General features: G+C 41.0%; 1 protein-coding gene across 4 annotated transcripts in view; it reads left to right on the top strand.

Annotated features, from left to right (window-relative positions):
• Nucleotides 1-26,809, top strand: part of LOC116323716 (unconventional myosin-Ic) — a 67,306-nt gene that overhangs the window by 30,606 nt on the left and 9,891 nt on the right. For 3 of the 4 annotated variants that reach the window (XM_031744126.2, XM_039622543.1, XM_031744128.2), the window contains 14 exons: nucleotides 14,009-14,164; nucleotides 14,755-14,870; nucleotides 17,562-17,760; nucleotides 18,179-18,259; nucleotides 18,600-18,779; nucleotides 19,989-20,087; nucleotides 20,593-20,703; nucleotides 21,821-21,892; nucleotides 22,090-22,209; nucleotides 22,941-23,014; nucleotides 23,189-23,294; nucleotides 24,555-24,635; nucleotides 25,361-25,452; nucleotides 25,597-25,691. In XM_031744126.2, coding sequence (XP_031599986.1) covers nucleotides 14,009-14,164; nucleotides 14,755-14,870; nucleotides 17,562-17,760; nucleotides 18,179-18,259; nucleotides 18,600-18,779; nucleotides 19,989-20,087; nucleotides 20,593-20,703; nucleotides 21,821-21,892; nucleotides 22,090-22,209; nucleotides 22,941-23,014; nucleotides 23,189-23,294; nucleotides 24,555-24,635; nucleotides 25,361-25,452; nucleotides 25,597-25,691 — 1,582 coding nt within the window. Of the gene's footprint in view, nucleotides 1-2,384; nucleotides 2,639-14,008; nucleotides 14,165-14,754; nucleotides 14,871-17,561; nucleotides 17,761-18,178; nucleotides 18,260-18,599; nucleotides 18,780-19,988; nucleotides 20,088-20,592; nucleotides 20,704-21,820; nucleotides 21,893-22,089; nucleotides 22,210-22,940; nucleotides 23,015-23,188; nucleotides 23,295-24,554; nucleotides 24,636-25,360; nucleotides 25,453-25,596; nucleotides 25,692-26,809 lie in introns of those variants that run through there. The other variant, XM_031744127.2, reaches the window with a different exon arrangement.

The following is a 26,809-nucleotide window of genomic DNA, read 5'->3' as shown; positions in this document are numbered from 1 at the left end:
TTGGCTCTTGGATCAACCTCACGATTAGGCTAAACACCAAGTCTCTGTCCAATTGCTAAATAAATAAGAAAAATAAAAACTGCGTCCTTTTTAAGTAGGTATTAATCAAATTTGGCTGAGTCTACATATGCTTGTCCCAGTGTTCACTGAAATTAAAGCTACGCCATCTATCAATTTATTCATATAGGAACTTGGCCTTGTTGGCTGAAAAACTGCCAAGATGGCTGCTAAATGAGAAAACTAAGCTAAGGGAATTTCAAATAAAACCCGACAGCCTGATGATATTGGCTGAACATGGACATATCACTGGGGATTTATATGTTTTTATATTTTATTTTTCATTATTTTCATTATTAACATACTGTGGGGACATAAATGTGTATACAAACAGGGATACTTTGGGAAAATCAGTATCGGCCTCAAAAAATTCTGTATCTGTTAGGCTGTAATTGAAAACTCACATCTTTCTTGACCTTCAAACTGTCCAGTATTAGTTTCTTTGAGTCCAGCGAGTGCAGTGGAAACTTGTTCTCAGCAACACACGCCTGCTGCTTGTAACGTGTCAGTTGTTGTTAGTGTTAACAAGCAGATGCATTAAACTGCTGAGGCCTTTGATCTATAGGGTGTGTATGTGTGCGCGCGCGCACACACACACACACACACACACACACAGCTCCGGTCTGAAGTAATCACCCAGCCTATAATGACATTGGGCTAATGATGGTAAGTCCTTGTGCATGCATGCGTGTATCATTGTATATGTGCTTGTGTGTGTGTTAGCTCGATGCAGTGGGGGTCAGGAGCCATATTTCTGGCAGTCTGTCTGGTTTCCATTTCGGCTTGTAAATCTGAGAGTGGAGGACAGCAGGAAGTGAAGGATGAGAAAAGACGGGAGGAGGGGGAGGAATAGGAAGCTCAAATAGATAATTATTTATGGGCTCGCATTGCAGTTACTACTACAGAGTTCACAGTATCTCGCTCTGATGCACAAAAACACTTCTTACCCATTTGGCAGCAGGACACATTTTTCCTTTCGCGTCCTTTTTTCTCTCCGGGGGTGGTTCGGGCCAGATGTGAGTGAGTGAGTGGCTGAGTGTGTGTGTTTGTGTTAGAGCTGGGCGATATGACCCAAAATTCATATTTCGATATTTTTTAGCTGGATGGCGATATAAGATATATATCTCGATATTTTTTTAAAGCCATAAAGTAAGAACAAAAAGAGAGTTCTTAGTCAAAGCTGTGTCCCAGATGTCACACAGGCACTTTTATTAACATACAGCATAGATGTACATGAAAAAAAACTACTCAAAAATAAATTATGAGCATTTATTAAATAATGATGCTCTATAAATAAAAGAAAACTATGTTGTTTTGTGCATAACAAAGAGCTCACAATTGTGCAGTCAAAATGTAAACTAACAGACGCTGAGCATAATAACAAAGACAGAGTTCACAGCTGCTCTGTTCCCAACTTCTACTGCGTGACTGACAGCCTGGAGTTTGAAATCCGCTTCGTAACCATGTCTCTGAACAGGTGCCATTTATGGTCCACACACACAATACGGTAATATTACCTTGAAGCACAGTAGTATCACTCCGCGAGGCTCCTCGGTAGCCGTAATGCTCCGACAATCCATCAAGCGGTGCAGCTCTGTAGCTTACCAAAGTCGAACTAAAACATTTTTTGACAGATTGCTGAGCGCTGTGTATCACATAAAATCGGTTCGCGGTCATCAAGCACAACCAGAATTCATACAAAAGGCGCGCAGTCAACTTTTGAGAGAATGAAAGGATTTCAGGCCGTGCATGGCGTTAGCGTGGCTAGCTCGTTAGCGTGGTTAGCTCGTTAACACGTTGACGCCATCCAGCCCCACGCACGGGGCGATGCGCAGTAACTCATTAACGGAGATTTGCCGTGTCCATCTTGTCGCTGCCTGCAGGTGAAGCGATGGGGGAGGAGGGGGAGTTGTGTTCAGTGAAGGAGAGGCGAGGTCGAGTAACGTTGCGTAAAGACAAAAGTGGACGAAAGAGAGGCAAACTTGCGGCTCCGCAACTATAATTATAACGTAACACAGACTATATCGATATAAAGGATATTGTCACATCTTATATCTCGTATAAAAATATATCGATATTTTTAAAAAAAACTCGATATATCACCCAGCTCTAGTTTGTGTGTGCATTGGATGAGGCATGTGTGGGCTCTCTTCTTTTTAATAGAGAAAGGCCAAAGAAGTAAGTTTAGTATGTAGTGGATTACAGAGAAAGTGACCGGGGGAAAAAAGTACACAGAGTGGGAGCAAATGTGGGGCGTTGTGTGTCACTCAGCACAGGGACTGTTTCTTCTGAAGGGGAGGGGGGAGAAGAAAAGTGTACGAATGAGTGGCGAGTGAGAGAGGACAGAATGAGGTGTGCGTCAAGCGTGTGCGAGCAGCAGTAAGAGGAGAAGCTATGGCAGCTGGCTCTCAGAACGGAGGGGAGAGCTTCTAAAAACAAACTCTCAGCTAAATGGTGGTCGTGACGCGGCGCTGGAGCCCACATTCGTATCGGAGTGGTGAGAAAAGGGGATGCGGGGGGGTAGAAACGCTGTCCACAACCAGTCGAGAGCAGGGCAGGACCCATGAAGTACAGACCTCTGGTAAGGGACACATCCTTCATCCAGAAAAAAGTTCTCAGAAAATGTTTTTTTTCTTGCCTGTGAGGTGGCGATGTTTTGACATGTAGATTTGCATTAAAGGCTGTTAGATTTCATTTTGGTCACATGAAGTTAGTGTGCAAGTTTTTGGGGACTAGCTTTGGCTTGGGTAATAGTGTGAACTTGAAGGACACGGTTGAGAGTAAAATCCTTCAGCAATGAGGCAGGCCAGTTCTTCTGCGGACTTCATGCTCTCTCTGTTTCTCCTCGTTGATCTGCATCCCTCTCCCTCTCACATCTCAACTCTGTATTTGTCATATCCACGTCAGGTCTATTTGATATCTGTAAAGGTGTGTCCTTAGCATTGTTTGTGTGTTTGCACTGCCCCAGGGCGAGGCTCTCACATGGTGGTGTTGTGTGGCCAGGTGGCATTCTTTTGCTTCATTGAAACTATGAGGTAAGATGTTCATGAATGACACTGAAGTACCACAGTACAATGTGGTGGATCTTCTCTGAGTTATAGAATGAGCTGACACTAAGTCTTTAAGGGAACTGCTGTATTTAGGAATATACCTCTATAAAGGTTTGATCATTTCTGTACAATTACAGAAATGTACAATTAGATGTCAGGATAGTGCAATGCACTCAGAGATTCCTGACACAATCATTGTTGCCTGCAGGGCATCTGATCTTAGTTCAAGAAATAGTTTATGTAGGACTGGTCTCACTTGCTTCAGAAAGATTCTGAATTGCTCAGTGAGCCAGCCTGTTGTACTTGGAATATACATCTAATGATTTAAAGCTGTTTCTCAATGGAGGATCGCTGTAATATGGTAAGTTAGAATTACCTCATTGTCATACACTGACTGACCGATGGGTTGTAAATCATGACAAAATAGGAACTTTAAAGTTGATAGGCAGAGTTTCAGGGTTAACCTCCAAGCAGGAGAGGACCGTATGTGCCTAGTTTAATTTACAGAGGAAGAATCAGGAACTCAAATGAATTAATGTTAGTGGTCTTGTGTAATTAGTTTTGGGTATTTGAGTTTCTTCTTTGGATATGACATGAGAACATATACTTTCTTTAACTCTAAAGTTGAAGTTTGTGTTTCATATAATTTTTTAGCAGTGCTGAACAGCAGTATTGCAGCCTACACAGGAATAAGATTGTTCCTTGGTCACAAAATGGTAGAAAATAGAGAATTAAGTGGAAAATGTTGTCCTTACACTTGCTCTCTGCCTGCTCCGTGGAGATCAAAGGTCATGGAGAGCTGTGAAAAGCCATACCTGGAGCTAATAGTAATGGGTTTGGAAGATGTGACATGAGTATCACAGAAAGTGTTATGCAGAGTAGCAAAGAAAAAAATGCTCTGGACTTGTGCTTTGGCCCACATATCATCAGGTGGGCAGCTTCATTTTAGCAACCTGCAGTAGAATGTCACTAGCCTGCTCCACCTGTCTGACTGCTCTCTGATCTCACTCACTGTCTCTTAAATGGAAATTAAAAAAAGAACCCTGAAAAGCCTGCGGGCGTGTCACCATGGTGATAGCAATCAAAACTTTAATAAGCTTGGAGCCTTTACAGGTGAGCAGTGGGGAAATGTTGTTTTGAGTTTTACCTGCACAGGCTTGTGTTAACACAGGGTCTACCTCACCTCCCCTTGGTTTATATCCACATCTTCAAATTACAGTGAAAGAATAAGACTGAAAAATCTACCTGTTTTTTTGTTTGTTTGTTTTTTTTTTTAATTCAAAATATTTTTATTGAGTAATTGTGGATACAATTTACAAAGAAAAAAAGAAAAGGGAAAACACAAAAACTGTTTACATTGAATGCAAAACAGAACTTCTCAAGTCAGAACATTGTTTTCCTCTCTTTTTATTTACCAAACAAGCAACGGAAAAAAAAAGAAAAAAAAAAAAACAAAAAAAGAGAGAAAAAACAAAAACAAAGAAAACCCAGCAAAATAACAAAAGCCACAACCCAGGAGGGATTATGATATTAACTAACCCTTTCCTTAAGAACCACACAGAAGTTAGCTGCAACATCACTGAGCTTCATGTTCCCATTAACACAGACAGACACCAGGGCCCATATCCCTAAAGAATCTTTGTGCAAAAAGTGGCTCCTAGCGGCCAAACTCTAAGAAAATTCTGAGAGTCATGACGTTTTCTTAGAATTTCCCCTAAAAGTGACACGGCAATCCCAGTTAATATAAAAGCTATTCCTCAAGATTCCTAGCGCTTAAAAGGGCTCCTAAGGCGAGATCTGCTAAGAGCAGGGAAGAGGACTTTTAGTGGCTTAGGAGTTCCCCCAAGCAGCTGCACAAAATGGCCAACAGAAGAGGCAGGAGAGATACCTTTATGTTCGTTCACCAACTGGGCCAGCAACAAACCTTGCTCCTCAGTCCAGTTCGGCTTGCAAGTCCTTTTTTTCTCCATTTTCTGTGTTTGTAGGATATTTGTTAACAAGCCTTTATAAATAGACCAGCCAGCAATCACAGAAATTGATAAAAGCTGAGTCGTGTTACCCTCGTTAAGACCACACTGGACTTGTAACGTTGTGATTTCTACTTCATTAGGGACAGCCCCTTGAGATAGGCCTTCTTGTTTTCAATGGGGTCCATATGGGAGTGAAAGTACAAAATATGCCAGCTAGGATATTGATATGAGCAAATAAGACACGAATCATTATTTGAACAGGGTGTAATGAGTTTAAGTTTTCACATATTTTAGATTCTAATGTTAGGCTATAACCCCTACAGCTTACTATTCATTTTCCAGATATTTTCTTGAATGTGAAATATTATTTACAATTACAGTCAGCATAAGATTAGAGTGTATAATTATGTTTATTGATTTGAGGGTACATCCTTTGCTCATTCTCACCAAAAGCTCATTTCCATCAAACTTGTAGGATCAACCAATCACGGCTTTTGAAATGATGACTCATACCTAGCAACGGGGTCAACCACACCTCCTCACTAAGATAGGATTTTCCATCCATTCCTTGCTCAGAGTTCACTGAAAATGTTCTGGAATCACTTCTAAGCTAAAACTCCTGGCAAGGAATTTTTAGGTTAAGTTAGGTGCTCTCTGAGAGGATTCTCAGAATCTTTAGGGATACAGGCCCAGACCTCTATGGAAAAGCAAATCCGTTAGTCAGCTTAAGTTGAAGTTTAGAGAAGTTTTTCAGAAAGAGACCCCAAATTCTATCAAATGTGCCCTTTTGGTTCTGGATGGAGCAGTGGATCTTTTCCAGACTGAGACACGAGACATGAGATCAAAAATCTACCTGTGTTTTAATTTCATTGTTTCAATCTGTTGGCTAGTGCAGTGGAAAGTCCTCTCGCTCTTATTTTGAAAGTTCAGTTAGTCCCATCCCTTTCCGTCTCTTATTTTATCTACAAGCTGGCTCACTGGTCTGGTTGATACTGTGACGGTACTCCGCCAGTTATCCCAAAAAACTAATCATTAGCTCTTGCTTGGCCACTGATGTTGTATTTGGCGTCATTACGGCTTTGCTAGGATTTAACAAGAGCAACATCCACGACCACTTTTGACACAAAGGTGAATGAGTACTTCTTCACTTCATGCCCCTCGTGTTTCCAGCAGCAAGTGCAGAGCAGATGGGCTATGTGTACCAGAAAGCTGATTCATAGTGTAAAAATGTAGGAAAGGGCAAAACAAACTGTGTGTAGCAAACTCCATCAGAACCACACCGAGCCTCACTCATTTGGTTGTCATTGTAGAACTTTCGACAAATCATGTAAAACATAATTCAGATGTTTTTTTACTCTAACAGAAGTGACGGCTACACTCCTCTATTATCCCTTTCTTCTTTTTGCATATTTAACCTTAATCTTTTGCATGTGAAAATATTCGACTCCATTTGGCTTAAGTGCTTTGGTCCTGATTTGTTTAGTAGCTCTGTGAATGTGTTCAGTCTGAAAAACATTAGAAAGACATCACACGCACACCTTTTACACGTGTCTGTGAGGAATGGTGTAGTTATTCTATTTTACATTAAAAACATGTATTTTACATGTATTTTTGCATGTAAGTGATGCCATCTAATATAAGAAATAAGGCATGTTCTTGCAAAATGAAAACTTTACATTTTGTCTTAGTTCAAATCTTTAAGGAGTTGCTCCACTGAAACCTACTCACGTAGTCCAGTTTACTCATCTCAGCTTGAGAAAACACTGTTTCCAAATGTTTTAAAGCATTAATTTTGAATGAAAGAGGCCATTTGAGTGCATTATGGGAAATGTAGGCTTCTGAATTTGACCCTCAATAGTTACCAAAGAAGAATGGATCTGGGCCTCTGCTGCTTGAATTTGACCATTCTGTTCGACACCTGCATTACTCAAACAGCGGAAGATTCCTTTTAATTGAGTCATCCAAAATAATCCAGATAATTAAGTAGCTGTTTGTTGTAGAACTGCATCTAACGCTTGTGCTCATTTAGAACTTGTAGATTTTTATTGATTTTTTTTTTTTTTAATTAAAGTGTTGACTATTGTTTAGGACAAGTAATAAAGATTTTCTTACATTTGAAATTTTTTTTAAAGCACTTTTGCCTGAGCTCTTTAGGTTTTCAAGCTTTAAATGATGTTAAAGTTAGAAGTACGAAATTATGGCTGCTTTAAAAAATGTTTAAATATGATAACATCCATCAGGTTGCCAACCACCCGTTCAGTGTTAGATTTTTTTCAAGGCTACATTACTACATTTTTATAAGCATTTCGGTCTTCTTCTGTGAGTTACCATTTGGGTATGCAAACTAGATTTCATTGAAAAACTGGGTGAATGGTTTCCTTTTCCCCTAAACTTAAAGAGGTAACTACTGATTAAGCAGTTGAGATCAGTTAAACATAGTTAATATCGGTGTAATCAGACATCTCTGCTGGATTCACAGGCAACTTTTTACTGGTTGCCATGACAAAACATTTCAAAATGTTTCACCATGGCAACCAGATACTAAATGGACCAAACACTAAGTGGAAAGCTGTTGCAACTGTATCAACAGTGATTAAGCAGCACACAGATAAGCCAACGGGATAGAAACACTCAAACTTGCCTTATTTCAAATTCTCGTTTGAAAAGTCTGGCCGTCTTAAAATCCTTCTCATCATCCATCTGTACTTCCACGATGTGCACTGTACTGTGCGTTATAAGCAGCAGGTTAGAAGAGGTTTACATAAACAGAGTGACATCTGAGCTCTGTGAGCGTGCCCGCAGCAACGTAAAGGTCAAGGAAAGAGCTGCTATTGTTCACAGGCTGCCTGAATGATCAAACCCCTCTGCTTTCTCCTTTCTCTGCTTCTCTTACATGTGGTTGCTTTTTCAGTTGGTCATTTGAGAAAGGACAGTGATACAAATGATGGTAGAGAAGATAAAATAAAAGAAATGAAATTTGTCAGTAAAAAAAAACAACCCTAAACTATACTGATATTCTGGATTATTATAGGCTAAAATGAATACTTTTAATAAGGATAATTCTTACAGTGGATGTTTTAGAAACTTTTAGAACATTTTTTTTGTTTCGTTTATGACAGTCCACACACATCATAGACTGTATATAAAAGATGGGTGTAGCCAATATGGTTTTACCCATTTGTTTCCTTATCATGCATTTTGCAGCTACATTAGCTTATTGGTTTGTATTCAAGCCAGAAGTCACCATATTGGGACAACCGGGTGGAGCATTGTCCTGTCAGATAATGCCAGCAAGTTTGGTTAGAAAGGTGCATTCGTTCAATGCAAAGACGCAAACACGTCTTTACACCACTCGCTTATTTGGAAGGTGTTGCCACTGTGGATATACCCGCATATTCAGTTTGACACAGATGGTTTTTACAACAGATGCCTTTCCTGCCACAACCTTCAGATATATGCCAATTTGTGCCAAGTGACCTAGAAACTAGAAAAGTAGAGCATAAACTGGAATGTGAACTGGGATTCAAATTAAAAGAGGTCCAAGCAGTTATGGCCCGGAACATTAAACCGTACCAGTATCAATATGGATGGGTTTAAAAATATACTTGTAGGTAGGAAACTCACTAACAGGTGAATACTTGAAATGTCAGTGTCATTGTGGGGTGGTGCTGGAGTAAAAGTAACAGGATCATCAAAGGAAAATGTATCATTGGAAAGCATTAAGTGTCTATACCAAACGTCCAGTAGATATTCAGATAATGAAGTCTGCACCAAAGCAGTGGACTAGCCAATCAGCAGTGCCAAACAACCAGAGGTGCACCGTCTTAGCAGAGTGGTGCACCTCTCCAGGTTCCCTCCTGCTAACCTGGCTCCAGGCTGCCTTGTTTTGCAGCAAAGGCTCTGGAAAACATGACGACATGTAGGAACTGGGTTGGCACGTAGTTGGTGTGTTCCTGAGACGGGTGGAGGTCCGGTGTGGAGCATTACCCGGGAGCAGGAAAGCCAAACAGTGAATGAAGCGTTGCGAAACAATGAAGTAATGGAGAGAGAGGACGGGAGACCAAAACAAGGACAGAAAGTGAATGAGAGGTGACAATGTATAGAGGAGGAAGAGGAGGGGAGAGGTGAGGAAATAAGGCTCTGGTTTCTGTCCCAGGCATCACAATATTTGGACGCTGTTGTAATGAACCATGGCTCCTTTAATGTAAATGAATGTCAGTACTGCTGCTCCTAACAGTGATTTAAGCCATTCCCACATGGAATATTCCCCTGTGTTTGGTTTGAACACCCGCTGCCTGCTGAGTCTTTCTCAGGAAAAATCATCCAAGCAGGAAGTTTGTCTCCAGCTGTAGTAACAGCAGTGTGTTTGGATTAAGAAAACTAAGAAGCTAATTGTTAATCTTAACAGCGATCAGACAGTTGGGGTTTTTTTAGCCAGAAAACTCAAACTGAGAAATCAGAGTACAACGCTTATTTGACTTTACAGGTGGGAATTTAGCTTAAAACAACTCAGCAATGACTGACACCAGAGAATGCCACAGTATATACGCACACTCACACACTTCCAGCTGCAGTTTCTTTGTTTTTTTGAACACATGTCAAACAATAGGTCACCAGAGCTATACAGGGATGTATAGGTTCCAGTTACCACACACACAAGGTCACATATGTACACATGGTTGTATCAGTAAATCACAATGAGGTGTAGGCCGGAGTCACGTGACCTGTCCTGGAATCATGACTTCTTGATCCATAAATGGACTTCACATTCTGCAAAAGAAATTAAAGTGTTGTGTAAATCAGATCAAATGGATGCACTTTGTCATATTGGCAGGCACAAGTAAAGTCGCAGGACACCATCACATTCAGACATGAGAAAAGCGCGTAAGGTTTAACTTTGCTCAGTTTAGATGATCCACTATATCTAACTCGTTCCTTTTTAATATCCTTAACTTGAAACTTGTTGGTCTTGGGGTGGAATTTGACTCTACCCCTTAAGTTGAGACTAAACTTAGGACTGGTTGGTCTTGATTTGGGATTTTAATGTTTGTTATGATCTGAGATGTCTCGGTGTTAGACTCACTGGTTGTTACTTTGAAGTCTAATTTTGAGTCAGAACTTGAGAGGTGAAACTTGATGCTTATGGTAAAACAATCTAGTACCCGTAATCTAATCATGTTATACATGGCAGTTAGCAAATATCTCTAAATTGGATATGTATCTCTTTTCCTTCCCTTCCTACATGCTTAAACACATCCATTTTCATTTGAATATTTCGCTCACTGTTGTTGTTCTGTTGGCATCTTTTCTCCACTCTTGAGGTTTGATTTGCCTTAAAGCTGCATTTACTATAGTGAGGCACAAAGACACGAAGGCTAAAGTGAACGTGATGCTTTTATTAATTTGATAGTGGGAGGTACGTTGCCCTAAAATGTCCACGGGGATGTAACAAAATAGTTGTTCTTAATAATTATTAAACTAAAGGAGACGAACAAGCTTCTATCAACTTTGAAAGAAAAGAAACACAAAAAAGGTGATCATCAAACAAAAGTGAAAGTTGAAGGCTAAATGACCAAAAATATCCTCGTCTCCACAGAGCAGGAACACACACACACACACACACACACACACACACACACACACACACACACACACACACACACACACACACACACACACACACACACACACACAAACTGCAAACTAAAAAGGCTATGTGGCCCTTTACCTCCCCTCTCCGGCCTAATTGCTGAGTAGAAACATCTGTACAGAAGGGCAGGACCTTAGATATTAGGACACACCCATACAGGCAAACATCAGAGCAGGCCTGGCTATATTATCCAATAGTAATGGTCTTCTCTTCTACACTCAGGATTTGTGCCATTATGGTGTCGTTATGAGCAGATATGTGCCCAATTGTACATTTAATAGCTCGGAGAAGTAAAAGAGGTGAAAGATTGAGTCACCATTATAACATAAACTTCTAAAGTGAATCGGCTCTTTAATGGCCTGCCTTGTAGACTTTGTGAAAGGCTGTGAGGATAAAGTGCAGGGGTGGTTCACTTAATTAAAGAGCATACACGTAACGTGCAATGCTCGCTAATGTTATTAATTTATAGAAACCTGCGTGGTGCCGCTTGTGTTTACAGACATGGAACAAGGTCCACACCAGCATCCCATGACAGAAGCTCCTGGGACACTACCACTCTGCTTTGAAAGCAGGGATCAAACATATTAATGCATGCTTGTGTGAAATTCAAACTCTGTGTGTGTGTGTGTGCGTGCGCGTGCGTGCGTGCTGCAGTGATTTAATGGGTTGCTGAAATGTGTGGAATTTCAGGGAGGATTGCTAACTTGCCATCACAGTTTAAATGGAGTGATGGAGAAGGACTGGAGTCATAACCTCGCATTTCTCATCTCCTCTCTCCTCGTTTTGTTTCTCTCCTCAGTGTTTTTCCCTCTGGTCTCACCTAGCACTAATTAATATATCCTCTCCTCCCTCCACCCTCAGCTTCCCTATCTGTCTCCAGTTCTTCTTTGTGATCTCCTGGGGGCTGAAGACTGCTGTGCTACATAACACAACAACAACACCTGCTATACTGTGTGTGTGTGTGTGTGTGTGTGTGTGTGTGTGTGTTCACTCATTGCGTTTGCACCGGCCACCTTTGCCTCTGCCCTAAGAAACAAGTTGTTCAGAGATTGCTTAAGTCCGACTCAGTCAACATGGATCTCAGTAACTTTCGCAATCTTATGCGCAAAACTCAAACATCTATTTTAGAAAATGGCTTCCTGGTCAAAGGCATTGATGAACTTAAACATGTAAGTGTTCAATTTAAATTCAGGTCTGACTCTTAAGTTTGCCTGCGTGTTTTTGAATATGTGAAACCTGGGTGTGACTTTGCCCACTTTGGTTAGAGTGATAACTTTGTACAGCCCGGCTCCTGGCCTTCTCTCTGTCTAATTCTTTAGGACTAGTTGAAGCTCTTTGAAGCTTTTCTACAGGAAGTTCTGGATGATGTACAAGCAGACACTTGGTTGTGTTTTGCAGCATGTGTTGGAATAAATTGGAGGTCTTTGAGTGGCTTGTAAACTTCAAACAGTATTTCTCAGCATTGGGCTGAATGTTTTCTGCTGTAGGCTTCAAGCTACGAGGGGGGCTTGGGAAGTTGTAATGGTTAGAATTAGATGGTTAGAATTCTGCACCTGTTTCCACATGTTTGCTGCTCTTTATGTTGTATCATTATTATTATCATTATTATTATTATTATTATTATTATTATTATTATTATTATCATTGTTATATTTTTAAACATAATTGTGTGGATGCTGATTAAGCATCCACACTATTGAGTTCCTGTTTCTCTTTATTCTTTATGCTTTATTATTATTCTAGTTGCTTCCGTACGTTTTTTGGACTTTAACTACTTCCACAATTTTTATGCTATTTTCACTGTTCAAATTTTAAAATATTCTGCTATTTCTGCTAATTTTTGACTGTTTCACAACGAAAAACGTATATTTAGACGTCACACTTAGAACCTGATTCACTTGATTTTACTTTTTGTGGAATAAACAATAAATCAATGGAGTACTGCAATCTTTTTTTATTACCTCTGTCATGGAGGTCCTGTTTTTGGTTGTGTTTGCTTGAGTGTCATTCTGTCTGTAAACACCATAGCTTGAAAAGTTGTGAATAAAACTTTGTATGGGTGGAGAGGGGGGTCATGTTAACAATCCATTAAAATTTAACTTGCATCCACCAACGTCTTCTAGGTCAACCTAGTGACAAAAAGCCTTATAACTTAGATCTGATTCTTACAACTGTGCTGTGTAAGGTATAGAAGGTACTATATAAAGATTTAAAATGTCATGTTATATTTGACCTCTGACCTCTCCTGCAAGATCAATAGATTAATCTGAAGGTCTATGTGACAGTAATGCTATATAGAGATACTTATTATTTGGATAACAGGATTAACTTGTGATCAAAAACATCTTACTTGATATTCATTACTAAACATTGAAACTAATGTACTAAACGCTGACCTGATTGTTACACATGTGGTATAGCCATACTCAGAATGATGTCAGGTATATTAAAATGGGCAAATAATAAAAGCCCACACTTGTTTTTACTGCACTGTGGATTTCTTAAAGTACCTTTAAAAAAAAAATAGATATATGGAAAATGCGATACTCTTCGCTTCAAAGTAAATCGTGCCCAGAGAGTGAGCTGGCTCGGTGAAGGTGTGCGCTCTCCCAGTGCTTCTTGTTTTGTTTTATTTTTTAGATCTGCGCAGAAACCTGGAACAACTCATTTTGAGATTCAAGTGGGAGTGTTAGCAGGACTTGTAATCTGCTGTCAATATAGAGAAAATGTGGAAGTTAATAACTGTTTAAAATTTGTCATAAAACTGAATTTGAACAAAATTCATACTAGCAAATCAGACCTTTTAGAAATATGACAAATTGTTAGTGGATCTCTAATAATAAGCAGTGAGCTATACATATCTGTTGAATGTGAGTAAGATTAGCCAGCACACCACAGAAGGCCAAGCCCAGTTGTACAAGGAAAACATCAAAGAATACTGAATGAAGAGAGTTTTATTTACTTCAGTGTTCACAAGGAGTGGCTTCAAGGCCAGCCAGCATGCTGCAGTATTCAGCACTTCCATAAAACAAACACAATCTCTTGGATCCAACACGTTTGAGTTTCAGGAGGATGTCATTGTGTCTTGGTGCTGCTCTAGCTCGTGATTTTCCCTTCAGTCCTCTCAGTCCTCCCCTAATGAAGATGGATCGTGCTTGCGTGCTGTAGAGTTTCTGTTTCTCCTTGCGTGGGACCGGCAGATTGTGATTTATGAAGTGTTACTCTGTTTCGGTATGTTCATTCACTAACCACACCTCCTCCCTCCCTCTCTGCTCCTGTAGGTGGTGGCTAGTGACGGGGTGCGGGCTATGATGGAGTCGGCCCTGACAGCCAGAGACCGGGTGGGTGTGCAGGACTTTGTCCTGCTGGAGAACTACACCAGTGAGGCAGCCTTCATAGAGAACCTACGCAAACGCTTCAAAGAGAACCTTATCTATGTGAGTGAACGTGGGGGCATGGACATGTGTACTGCTATCATAAAGATAGTGACCTGTGTCCCAGCACTCTTCATAAGGATTTATTTACATTTTAAATTATGAGTTCCTGAAATATTTTACTTATTTAAATATTTATTCTAAGCCTGATGTAACTGTGTGAAAATGACCTCACTGCTGTCAAACAGAGCAGTGAGCCACAAGCCTTGTTTCTCTTTAGTGTGGACCTCTGAGGTTTGTTTGTTTTTCTTTTTTTGGGGGGGGTTGTATCTCACCAGTCTAAAATGCAGTATTATGTTGCACTTCGAAGACGACAGACCTCTGAATGATGCAGAGATTATTTCGATTATTTATTTTTACCTCTGTCCTCAAGCAAGCAAGGGAAAAATAATGTTGGGCATTAAGGTCTGAATTAAAGGCTCACAGCATGCTTGACCAGGGTAAGACATGCAGTGAAGATGTCTACGTGTCTCTGATAAAGCTACTGTGTGATTGCTATCACACAATACACACTCAGGATCCTACTAACAAAGTGGTAGTAGTAAAAGTCCATCATTTTCATGTAATGTGACTTCACGTTTCCTTTTCCTTAGACATACATCGGTTCAGTGCTGGTGTCGGTTAACCCGTACAAAGACCTGGAGATCTATACCAAGAACCACATGGAGCGATACCGTGGGGTCAACTTCTACGAGGTCTCACCACACATGTAAGTAATGTCAGCCTCGGTGGATCTCACAGTGCACAGCTCATACTGATTCAGCATGGGCTGAAGACTGCATTTGAGGTGCAATGTTGCATCCAAACTTCATGGGTGCATTTTAGGCAGTCTGGGAGAAACGTGATGTTAGCTTACGACCTCCTCATTTTGAAACCTCAGAGGACCATAGTATTCGGTCTTCAATGGTAGTCACACTGTTGGAGGGCTACAGACTGAAATCAGAAAGCTTCCAGAACTAGCACTCTTGTTCTTTGACTGCTATTTTGTTGATAGTGACTGTACCATGGTTTGTTGTTGGCTTTGTTGTTTTTACTATTATGACATGGACTGTGCTGTTGGAATGAGGCGTTAACTTTTATGACTGACTCTTAAGTAGCCTTTTCTTCACGGCCTACCATCATAACAAATAGTGTTTTCCTCATCTTTGCTCCTGTGATGTGAAAGGCCTATGTTTGTGTGCCTGTCTGTAAATCCTGGATTATATAAATAATATCTTTGAGTGAAAGCTTGGGGGGATGATTCCGTGCTGTTAGGTGAATCACATTTCTGTAACACTGACTGCACCATTCATGGTGGACAGTATGTGTACTGTGGTCATGTTTTTGCTCCTACAGCCTAAAAGAGGGAATTTGTTGAAGCTTTGTGAGGTTTTTTTCCTGTCGATGACATAATGACGTTATATTGCCACAGAGCATGTGGGAATATTTTCTCTAAGTGCCAGTCTTGCAGAGTCACTAGCTTATAATGCTGTGAAGGCCTGTCTGTCCTTGTATCAGTTAAAGTTTGTTTGAAAGGTTGCCACAGAAATGGTCAGAGAAACAATGCCGAGCATTATAAAGGCTCCCAGTGCCATCATCGAAACATTTGGCGAGCTTTCTCTCTCTGCTGTAACCACTGCTAGTATTTTCGTTTTTCTTCCAACTCGCTCACCTTAAACACTCAAGCATGTGCGTAAATGTTTTCTCGGCCCCTGAGTGGAAAGAAAGATGTGCTTTGGCAAAGAGTTGTGGAAAGAAAAGTAAGCAAATGATGGTACCAGAGAGAGGGAATTCCTCTGACCTGAAGCTGACCCTCCACAGTATAACTCAATGTATGCATACAAAATGATGTAGCTAGTGTCATGGGGCTGTTTTTTAATATTTCCAAACAAGCTGAAACAACATGGCAGTGGTGATAGCAGCACAGGGCTGACAGGCTATACCAGGGGTGGGCAATCTCAGTCCACGAGGGCCGGTGTCCCTGCAGGTTTTAGATGTGTCCTCGAACCAACACAGCTGATTTAAATGGCTAAATTCAATTCAATTCAATTCAATTTTATTTATATAGCGCCAAATCACAACAAAAGTCGCCTCAAGGCGCTTTATATTGTACAGTAGATAGCACAATAATAAATACAGAGAAAAAACCCAACAATCATATGACCCCTATGAGCAAGCACTTTGGCGACAGTGGGAAGGAAAAACTCCCTTTAACAGGAAGAAACCTCCGGCAGAACCAGGCTCAGGGAGGGGCGGCCATCTGCTGCGACCGGTTGGGGTGAAAGAAGGAAAACAGGATGAAAGACATGCTGTGGAAGAGACGAGAGATTAATAACAGATATGATTCGATGCAGAGGGTCTATTAGCACATAGTGAGTGAGAAAGGTGACTGGAAGGAAAAACTCAATGCATCATGGGAATCCCCGGCAGCCTACGTCTATTGCAGCATAACTAAGGGAGGATTCAGGGTCACCTGGTCCAGCCCTAACTATATGCTTTAGCAAAAGGAAAGTTTTAAGCCTAATCTTGAAAGTAGAGATAGTGTCTGTCTCCCGAATCCAAACTGGAAGTTGGTTCCACAGAAGAGGGCCTGAAAACTGAAGGCTCTGCCTCCCATTCTACTTTTAAATACTCTAGGAACAACAAGTAGGCCTGCAGTGCAAGAGCGAAGTGCTCTAATAGGGTGATATGGTACTACAAGGTCATTAAGATAAGATGGGGCCTGATTATTTAAGACCTTGTATGTGAGGAGCAGGATTTTGAAATCAATTCTGGATTTAACAGGAAGCCAATGAAGGGAAGCCAAAACAGGAGAAATATGCTCTCTCTTTCTAGTCCCTGTCAGTACTCTTGCTGCAGCATTTTGGATTAGCTGAAGGCTTCTCAGCGAGTTTTTAGGACTTCCTGATAATAGTGAATTACAGTAGTAAATTAGCTCCTCAACATGTCCTGAAGTTCTCCAGAGGCCTGGTAATGAACTAATCATGTGATTCAGGTGTGTTGACCCAAGGTGAGATCTAAAACCTGCAGGGACACCGGCCCTCGTGGACTGAGATTGCCCACCCCTGGGCTATACTGTAAGTGAAACAGGCTGTTTTCCACTCTGACCTTTCTGTTTCACACGGGTAGTCTGCTATCTTTCCATGCTCACATGCCATGAGGCGCTGTCATATGTCACATTCCTAATGCAAGTTTTCCAAGTTATCCCAGCACAGCATTTTTTCATCATCATGACTGAACAGTAATCATGTGTTTAATTTTATTTCCAATTCACCTCTTGATCTGCTTTTTTTTTTTTTTTTTTTTTTTTTTTTTTTTGTAAGAGTAAAATGGTCTTTAAAAGTATTTATCATTGGTAATCATAACTATCGAAACTGTAATTTACAGTCATAATGAATTTATTTCTGCTTCACTCCTCCAGCTATGCAGTGGCAGACAACTCATACCGCTCCATGAGGACAGAGGGGAAGGACCAGTGCATCCTGATCTCAGGGGAGAGCGGTGCCGGGAAGACTGAGGCGTCCAAGAAGATCCTGCAGTACTATGCTGTCACCTGTCCAGCCAGCGAGCAGGTGCAGACGGTGAAGGACCGCCTGCTGCAGTCCAATCCTGTGCTCGAGGTGAGACATTGTGCCATTTTGGCTAAAAATAATGGCCGAACATGTTTTTTCCTCAATTTTGAATAACCTGGTTAATGATGGTGTGTTTAGATAAAAGCCTTTATTTTGGAGGATGAAGGCGGTCCACAAGCACTGGAGCTTTCAAGAGCGCTTGTTTAGGTGTCTCTATGTCTCAGCCAGATGTGTTCCAGATGTCTTTAAGTCTGTGTGCATGCCCTGTACCCTGTAATCTGTGCTACTGTCCTAGACAGACACTGCAGGGAGTCTAATGGCTGTGGCTTTCTCCTTCCTTTCCTGCTTTTTCCTCGTCTGTCAACCCGTCCTTATCACACTTGTTCTCTCCATTTTCCTGTTATCTCTACCTCTTTAATCTATCAATCATCGCTCTGCTCCTTATCCCACTCTGTCCTCCTTCCAGGCTTTCGGCAATGCCAAGACGTTGCGTAATGACAACTCGAGCCGTTTTGGCAAGTACATGGACATTCAGTTTGACTTCAAGGTGAGCACAGCACACTGATTTACACTAAAAGCTACTTTAAGCTATCCCAGTGCAGCAAGTAGAATCTCAAATGTTGCTGCTGCATTTCAACACTCGAACATGAGAATCGCTTAATGCATTATTTTTTAAAATAAACGTAAAATATGAAAAGCTTTGGTTCTTGAAAAGGTTTCATGCATTTTCATTCTTTTTTGTGGGTCCATTTATTACGGACCACAAAATCCCTGTGGAACCTGCATGTTAATATCAACCCCAAATCACACCTCAGTACCCCAGCCTCACCCTCTCCCCCTCCTCCCCTTCGTCCCCCCTCCCTCTCTGGCCTTTGTTCCGTCGGCAGGGAGCCCCAGTGGGAGGTCACATCATCAACTATCTGCTGGAGAAGTCGCGTGTGGTCCACCAGAACCACGGGGAGAGAAACTTCCACATTTTCTACCAGCTGATCGAAGGGGGAGAGGAGGACCTTCTGAGACACCTGGGCCTGGAGAGGAACCCGCAGCAGTACCAGTACCTGATCAAAGTAAGAACGTAGTACCTGAACTTGTGTGTCTGTGGTGCAGCTGGTCAGAGTTTTTATTGAGCGTCTTATCTTCATGGATGTGATCATAATCCTTAGTGTTAGCAGTGTTAGCACTGCCCATTCATGTATTCTAACTTGGTCTTTTTGCAATCTACACTGAAAAAGAGTCCATCAGAAAAATTGCTATGCAGCTCCTCCTATGTGAAAATGTGGAAAAGCAGCTGCCACTGTGTCCAGGGATGTGTTAGAACCGACATTCAGTGAGCAGAATGATGGTGAACGGATTAAAAAAATCTGTTCTTGATGACAAATTAATGGCACTGTGTGTGTGTGTGTGTGTGTGTGTGTGTGTGTGTGTGTGTGTGTGTGTGTGTGTGTGTGTGTGTGTGTGTGTGTGTGTGTGTGTGTGTGTGTGTGTGTGTGTGTGTGTGTGTGTGTGTGTGTGTGTGTGTGTGTGTGTGTGTTGCTGTTACAGAGATCATGAGGTAACCTAAGGTCCTCCTTGGATTATCTCATGACCAAACAGCACCAGCTTCAACATAGCCTGGGTGCTTTGATTTTCTTTGATTAGACTGCAGCAGTGAGGACAGAGCAGAGGAATGACAAGTAGAGTTCCTAAACTGTAGGTTGGGTTTGTTTTTTTTTGAGGGGTCTCTAGGATAGTAATCAACATGTTAAAAACAAAGGTTGCTATTAATTATAAAATAGAAGTGTTTGGTTTAGTTAATAAGACTGCAGCATGCTGCCTGCTCAGGAGGAACTGCTTTCCCACCTTTGGATGGGAAGAGAAACATGCTGATGAATAACTGATTTGTAAAGATTCACACTCTCTCTCTCTGTGACCTGCCAGAAGCCATTGGCCTGCACTGTGTGCTTGTCCCAATGGGAGCTTGGCTAATAACCTCACGGTACAGGGTGCGGAGGGGTCCTCAGGGGAGCGGTCTGCCTTTAAGACACTAGCTGAACTCTCCCCCTCCCAGCAGCTACCGAGCAGAGCACCTCACATTTGTGTTTGTCTAAATAGGTGTTTAGCTCACATATAAGTAGGATTTTACTTTACCTGTAAACAGCAATTTGCACATTAGCTGCTTTGTAGGGTTTGCTGGACATGTTTAATAAAGGGGATGAAAAGCTAAAACTGACTGTAAATACGCAGCATGTTTATTTAAAGTGCTTTAGGTTGTTCACATGTTTTCCTTCTTTCCACAGGGAAACTGTCCCAAAGTGAGCTCCATCAACGATCGCAGTGACTGGAAGGTAGTGAGGAAAGCCTTGACTGTGATTGGCTTCAGTGAGAACGAGGTGGAGGTGAGGACAAAGGCCATGCTGGCATGTATTTAGTTTTGTGGGAACATACAAGTTTAGCATGGATAATCCAGTGTGCATTAATGCCCATGGAACAGTTTTTACTACAGGCTGTGCTGCAAACACTGAACTGTGTGTGCCTGAGGGGGTTGTTTCTGCTACTCTGTGGGCGTTTGTTGCTGAGAGTGTTTGTGTGTGTGTGTGTGTGTGTGTGTGTGTGTGTGTGTGTGTGTGTGTGTGTGTGTGTGTGTGTGTGTGTGTGTGTGTGTGTGTGTGTGTGTGTGTGTGTGTGTGTGTGTGTGTGTGTGTGTGTGTGTGTGTGTGTGTGTGTGTGTGTGTGTGTGTTTGACTTGGATTCCTGTTCTCTCCGGATCTTAACTTTAATCAAAGCATCTCGTATCAGTCTCATAAAGATAGCCTCAGCAGTAACTTCAGGTTAATCTTATCACGCCACAACCCTTTGTTCTTCTCCTTTTTTCTCACTCCTGTTCCCTCCGTCTCTGCGTAGGAGCTGCTGAACATAATCGCCAGCGTGCTCCATCTCGGCAATGTGCAGTATGGTGGAGAAGACAGCAATGCCTGCATCACCTCTGACATACAGATAAAGTACCTGGCCAGGGTAAGACAATGTTAGGATCACAAACACGCTCAGCGTCACATAAAAGCAACAGAGCCTTTATTTTTCAGACAAGTCCATCATAGAAAGCAGAAGAAAAGTGAAAACAGAAGGATTGAGTGTCACATATAAGGTCTCCTGTATGAGGCAGACAAACTGCACATTTCTTTTCACTTCAAGCAAACTTTGACAAACATCTATTGAGCTGCTTTAGGTAATAATTTTCATCAGTCTGCTGAGAACGTTAATAGCTATTCAAACTGTCCTATTCACTTGATAACTGCTTGTGCCTCCACACAGGCAGCAGTCAAGGCTGAAGGCAATCTGCTTCCAGACCATTCATCTGTCCCTTTTTCTCATGTTTAAATTTAACATAAACCTTCACTTAGATTCAAAACTTGTTTTGTTTTGTGTTATGGGGTCAAAGGTCAAAAGTCACTGTAACACGTCCGTCTCACTCTGTTAGTGCTGCTTTTTGGGGGTTTGAAAACATTCTGGGAAAAACGTTGATTTGGACTGAGATGAGCTGGTTTGGTAATGGCGACCTGTCAAAACATTTTGTGCCGTATAACATTCACGTGCATAATGAGGGAACATTTTCACACAAGGCGAGATTTTGGTTTTAAAAGGTCAAAGTTCACCTTTTACCCCAAAAGGTTGATTCTGTTCTTCTGGACATAGTGTTTTCAGTGGGAGAAACGTTTCGTCACCCATCCAAGTGACTTCTTCAGACTCTACATGTTCCTAACATGTAGAGTTGAATTCATTATTATTGTCTAAGTTGTGTCTAAATTCAGTGTTTCTCAGAACTAGATTTCTGCTACTTACTAAATGTTTTCTAATTGGGTATTGCCCCCAAAAAAGAAACTGCCCTCACTTCTGCTGGCAGGTTAGAGCTGACGTTGTGGAAATATGGGCCCCGCTCTTTAATTTGTCAAGCATGCGATATGATCCTATCATTACTTTCCACAGAGAAAGCTCTCATTCATACCTTCAGTCTTCCAGTTAGACCAGGAGTCAGACCTAATGTGCAGATACCAGAGCAGTGTGTCACTGCCGACCAGCATGATGTCTGTGTGTGTCACAGTGGAGCTTCCTAACTTTGCCGTGCTTTTTCCAGTTGTTAGGAGTGAATGTGACAGCGCTGACGGAGGCGCTTACACACAAGAAGATCATTGCAAAGGGAGAGGAGGTGGGTTTGGATACACACTCTCATTGTGTGATAAGCATTTGTTTACAAAGCCTTCCTGTCTTTGTAATGTCTGCTCTAATAGTACAGTGATTTGTCTAACTGTCCCCGCTGAGCCCCGTGTAACTCTGGTTTTGTCAGTCTTTGCTTGTCTGCACTTGTCTCTCACTTTCCTGTCTCTCTGTGTGTTTCATCATCAGCTGATGAGCCCGCTGAACCTCGAGCAGGCATCATCAGCCCGGGACGCTTTAGCCAAAGCAGTGTATGGACGCACCTTCACCTGGCTAGTTAACAAGATCAACACGTCACTGACATACACGGTATACACACGCACACATACAGTTGATGTTTTCAGTTCACCGTACTTTTTTGTTTAACCTGGAGTCAGTTACTACATCTATCACACTGATTACTGTAGCACAGAGCACATCAGTGTCCCTGTATTGTTACAGCACAGCTCCACCTTGTGGGCACAGTCTGGTATCATGTCCTGTAGTACCTTACTTGTAACAAATTGGACACAAATAGATTCAAATTAAAAGAATTTATGAAATCTGTTTTTGTTCTTGTTTTTTGCCCAAAATGTTTCAATGAAGACCATGAAGCTTTAAAGTTTAAATCTTAACTTGTGATTTTCCTTAATACAATGTGGTTATTGACAAATTGATAAAGCTACCCTTAGTTTAACTGTACCAAAAATTTCTTTCTTATTTCTATAGTTTCACTTTTGTCATGAATATACACGTTTTTTATATTATCATACCTGTTATGTGAAATAATCCCATTTTCAAAAAAGAGAAAAGAAATTACACCAGTTTTAGCTTGTTTTCTATTTCCATAAATTTAACTTTTATATATTCTTTAATTCTTTTCTCCTCAAGCATAACAGCAGTTTTTTTTTTAGATGATGAAATGCCGCTTCCCTCACCCAACTGATTTTGAAATATTTAAAATGTTATGATTTCAATCTTTTGGTGTTTATTGTATGCTGGGACTTTCCTTTTCCTGTATATTACAAATACATTTTTTGTTTGTTTGTTTTTTCTAACAGGGCGACTCTTCCAAGAATTACAGTGTCATTGGTCTGCTGGATATCTATGGCTTTGAGGTCTTCCAGCACAACAGGTACAACTACCCCCAAATTAGCCAAATTTTCCCTGTGCTAAAAAACTTAGATGAACTCATTTGGATGTGTTCCACCTCCATTATCATCTACTCTGTGAACAGTGTGACATAATAAACCAGAATCAACAGGTCTCCTTGCTTTGTCTTATCTGTCTCGTTTGTTGCGTGTGTCAGCTTTGAGCAGTTCTGCATCAACTATTGTAACGAGAAGCTGCAGCAGCTCTTCATCGAGCTCACCCTGAAGTCGGAGCAGGACGAGTACGAGGCCGAAGGCATCACGGTCAGACACTCCTCTCTCTCTCAGTGCCCATACACCCCAACTTTATTTGTGTAAACAAAATAAAGTTGTTTACACTTTGTTTGTGTAAACAAATAAAGTTGTGCTGTGATCGACCTGTTGCCATATCTGTAACTTCTGTCAGTGCTGTGCTATTGTCTTGTCTTGTCTTACCTTATCTTATCTTATCTTATCTTATCTTATCTCTTCTTATCTGTAGTTTCCCATTAAAAGTACCATGTGTTCCTCAGGTCTGGTTTCAGAAAGCTTAAACAGTGATGGCCGTAGACCTTTTCCATCTGTAGAAAACCTGCTCTTTGCTTCTTCAGCTACAGCAAATGTACATGTACAATTTCTTCTGTCCTTTTTTAAAAGTTTTGTGCAGGGGTTTCCCTGCTCTGTGCACCGCTTTGCTCATCCTTTAAGGATTTCTTATTTACTTTTTCCACAGTTTGTTTTCATCAGTGGGTCAGTGAGAGTTCAGGCTCTGCAAAGAGCTCCTAATGCAATTGTGTCTGTAGTTTTCCAAAGTAAAGCCGATAATTGAATTCACTGTTCTGCTTTTTTCCCCTCAGAGTCTAAACTCAAAGTAATTTAGAGAAAGTGCACATATTTTTAGAAGTTGCAGACCCATTAGAAACGAAGCCCTCTTATTGGTTGAGTTGAGGGAGGTGGGGGCCTTTTATTTACAGATTAAAAATTTCAACCTCTTAAGAAGATTACATGTCAAAAAAGGTCTGCACTGAAAGATGTTTCAAGATGCTGACTGTTCTCCTCACTTACTCTTATTCTCCTCATTTATATTCATTGAATTTGATTTTGTTTGGCCCTTCAGAACAAGAGCATCTTGTTTTCATTCTAATGTAAATATCTATGTGGTCAGAGAACAAACGGGTTGTGGGAGAAGCTTGGATTCTCTTCTCAAAGAGTCCATTCTCATCTGATATCAGAGCTGTAGGCTGCCCTCACTCTCCCCCCTTTCTCTCTGCCATCTCAGTGGAAATAGTTTGACTGTGCTAAGAGCTAACAGGACCTGCAACCACCACACTCAGCCCTGTGCACTGTGATTTTGATTCTTGTGCATTCAAGTTGTTTTGTGTCTTGGTCTTATTAATTTCTGGTGGCAGCTCAGATTTTAATGAGAAAAAAATCTATTAATGTTTTCTTTTTCCTATCTGTGCAGCAGATCATTGAGCTGCTCAACAATCAATTCATTTTTTTTCCTCTTAATGATCTCTAACCATAACTTTTGTGCATTTCCAGTGGGAGCCAGTGCAGTACTTCAACAACAAGATCATCTGTGACCTGGTGGAGGAGAAGTTTAAAGGCATCATCTCCATTCTGGTGAGGAGATATGCTAGTGTCTCTCACTTATTGCTTATGTGGCCTAGAAGCAGAAATATTTAAGGAATGTATGGGTAAGCATATTAAAAAGAATAGGATGTTTAGTGGAACATATCAGACAAACAGAAATAATCCATGCATAGACAAGCACATAGACTTTTGTCTCCAGCTGCTTATTTAGTGCGTAGGCCTGAGAGTGACAGTCGAAGCAAAAACTAAAAATGTAAAATCGAAAAAAACAAACAAACAAAGATGTGGTGAATTTGGTTGAAAAGTGACAGAACACTTCAGTCTACAAGCTCCTCAGACAAGAAGCAGATTCAAACCACAAAGCTCTTCCTGCAAGGCGAGTGCTGCTAACCACTGCGCACTGTGGGTCCAATAAGTGTTGGCTGTTCAGTGGCTGCTCTAAACAAGCTCACCATGTATCATCTACATGTAGATATGTTACTGTATGAATGAATCAAACTTATTTTTTGTGTTTAGAGACATTTTAGGGAGAAAATCAAACAGATACCCTAAGATTAAGAGGAAAGTTATGATTTTAAAATGTGAAAGGGAGATGTTCCTGGTTACCTCGGTGAAAATTGCACCTTTTGTTAGACAAGTTAACAAGACCTTTTGTGCCTGACCTTTAATACACAGGACACAACAGGTAAGTGTGACAGCCAAACTCTGAGAGTTTTGTAGTCACAATATTTGACCTCTCTGTTCATGTGTCACAGGATGAGGAGTGTCTGAGGCCCGGAGATGCCAGTGACTTGACCTTCCTAGAGAAACTGGAGGACACCGTGGGCGGACACCCACACTTTGTCACGTTAGTTTGATATTCTCTCTTCTCATCCACAGCTTGTACATTGTGATCTCACATAAAGTTCAGCTTCTCAGACTTTGAACTATTAAATGTATCCAATTTATTTCCTGGTAAATCCACATTGTTTGTTTGTGTTCTTCCCTGCAGTCACAAACTGGCAGATGCAAAGACCCGGAAGGTAATGGGCCGTGACGAATTCAGACTGCTGCATTACGCTGGGGAGGTCAACTACAATGTCAACGGTGTGTGTGTGTGTGTGTGTGTGTGTGTGTGTGTGTGTGTGTGTGTGTATTTATATATATCTGTGGTTGTGTTGGTATGAGAGTGTACTGCTGTGAACAGTGTCAACATCAAAGTAGTGCTTCTTTTTTGTGGAAAAAAACAGCCAAGGACAGCGTGACCTCATGCTGTTGCATGTTTGTTGTTGTGGTGAATTTGGCAAAGCAGTTAGGCATGTCAGACTCCTTTCCAGTACTAAATACCAGTACTGTTTGATAATACTCCCAGTAAAGGGTAAAAACTCTGAGCAGAGTAACAGAAGCTCTAATACTTCACATAAAAAAATCACATACATCAGGCCTGTTCTTGCACAGTTTGTTTGTAGCCATTAGCAGTGATGTGATGTTTTTTTTTTTTTTTTTTTTTTAAAGGAATATAAATAACCCAGTTTCTGACCGTCTTCTTGACATTCGAACATAACAAATAGCAATTTTGAACCCTTATTCTTAACGTTGCCCTGAATCAACATTTCAGAAGCAGCAAGCTAGTTAGCCACTACTACACTGTGTGAAATTACTTCTTATGAAAATCCTTCTTACTTCTTATGAACCTTGCTTGAAAAAGGTTAGTTCACCAATTTGGAAGACTCACCTTAACAGAGAAAGCATACAGTCAGTAGTTAGGTTATCTGTCAAATTAACCTTTAGTAGTAGTAGTAGTAAGTACATTTGGATACAACTCTAAATATATCGGCCTTATTTGCTATTAAGCAAGCTGTTAAAGGTAACCTATTCTGTTCATGTTTTTAAACTCTAATTCAGTAGCTTTGCATAATTCACAGTCCAAAATTATCCTTACGTATTTGCTTATCCCAGGACTTCATGCAGCCTTTTAGTTTAATGTCTGACTGAAACAAGACAATGTTCTTGTGACTGGATGCCCCTCACTAACAAAGTATTTGATTAGCAGTTGGCTGGGGCCTGACTATATTAGAGATATCCACTTTGAATGATGTAACGCTCGGCCAAGAGTAGAAAGAAGCATCAGCCTGAACCCTAAGTTTCTGTGACTACTTGTACCTACACTGATCTTGAGCTGTTTGCCGTGGTTAAAATGAGCATTTACATTACATTACATTGTA

The sequence above is a fragment of the Oreochromis aureus genome, linkage group 14 (genome assembly GCF_013358895.1).
Source record: "Oreochromis aureus strain Israel breed Guangdong linkage group 14, ZZ_aureus, whole genome shotgun sequence".
Lineage (NCBI taxonomy): Eukaryota > Metazoa > Chordata > Actinopteri > Cichliformes > Cichlidae > Oreochromis > Oreochromis aureus.
This window is presented reverse-complemented; position numbering and strand designations above follow the sequence as displayed.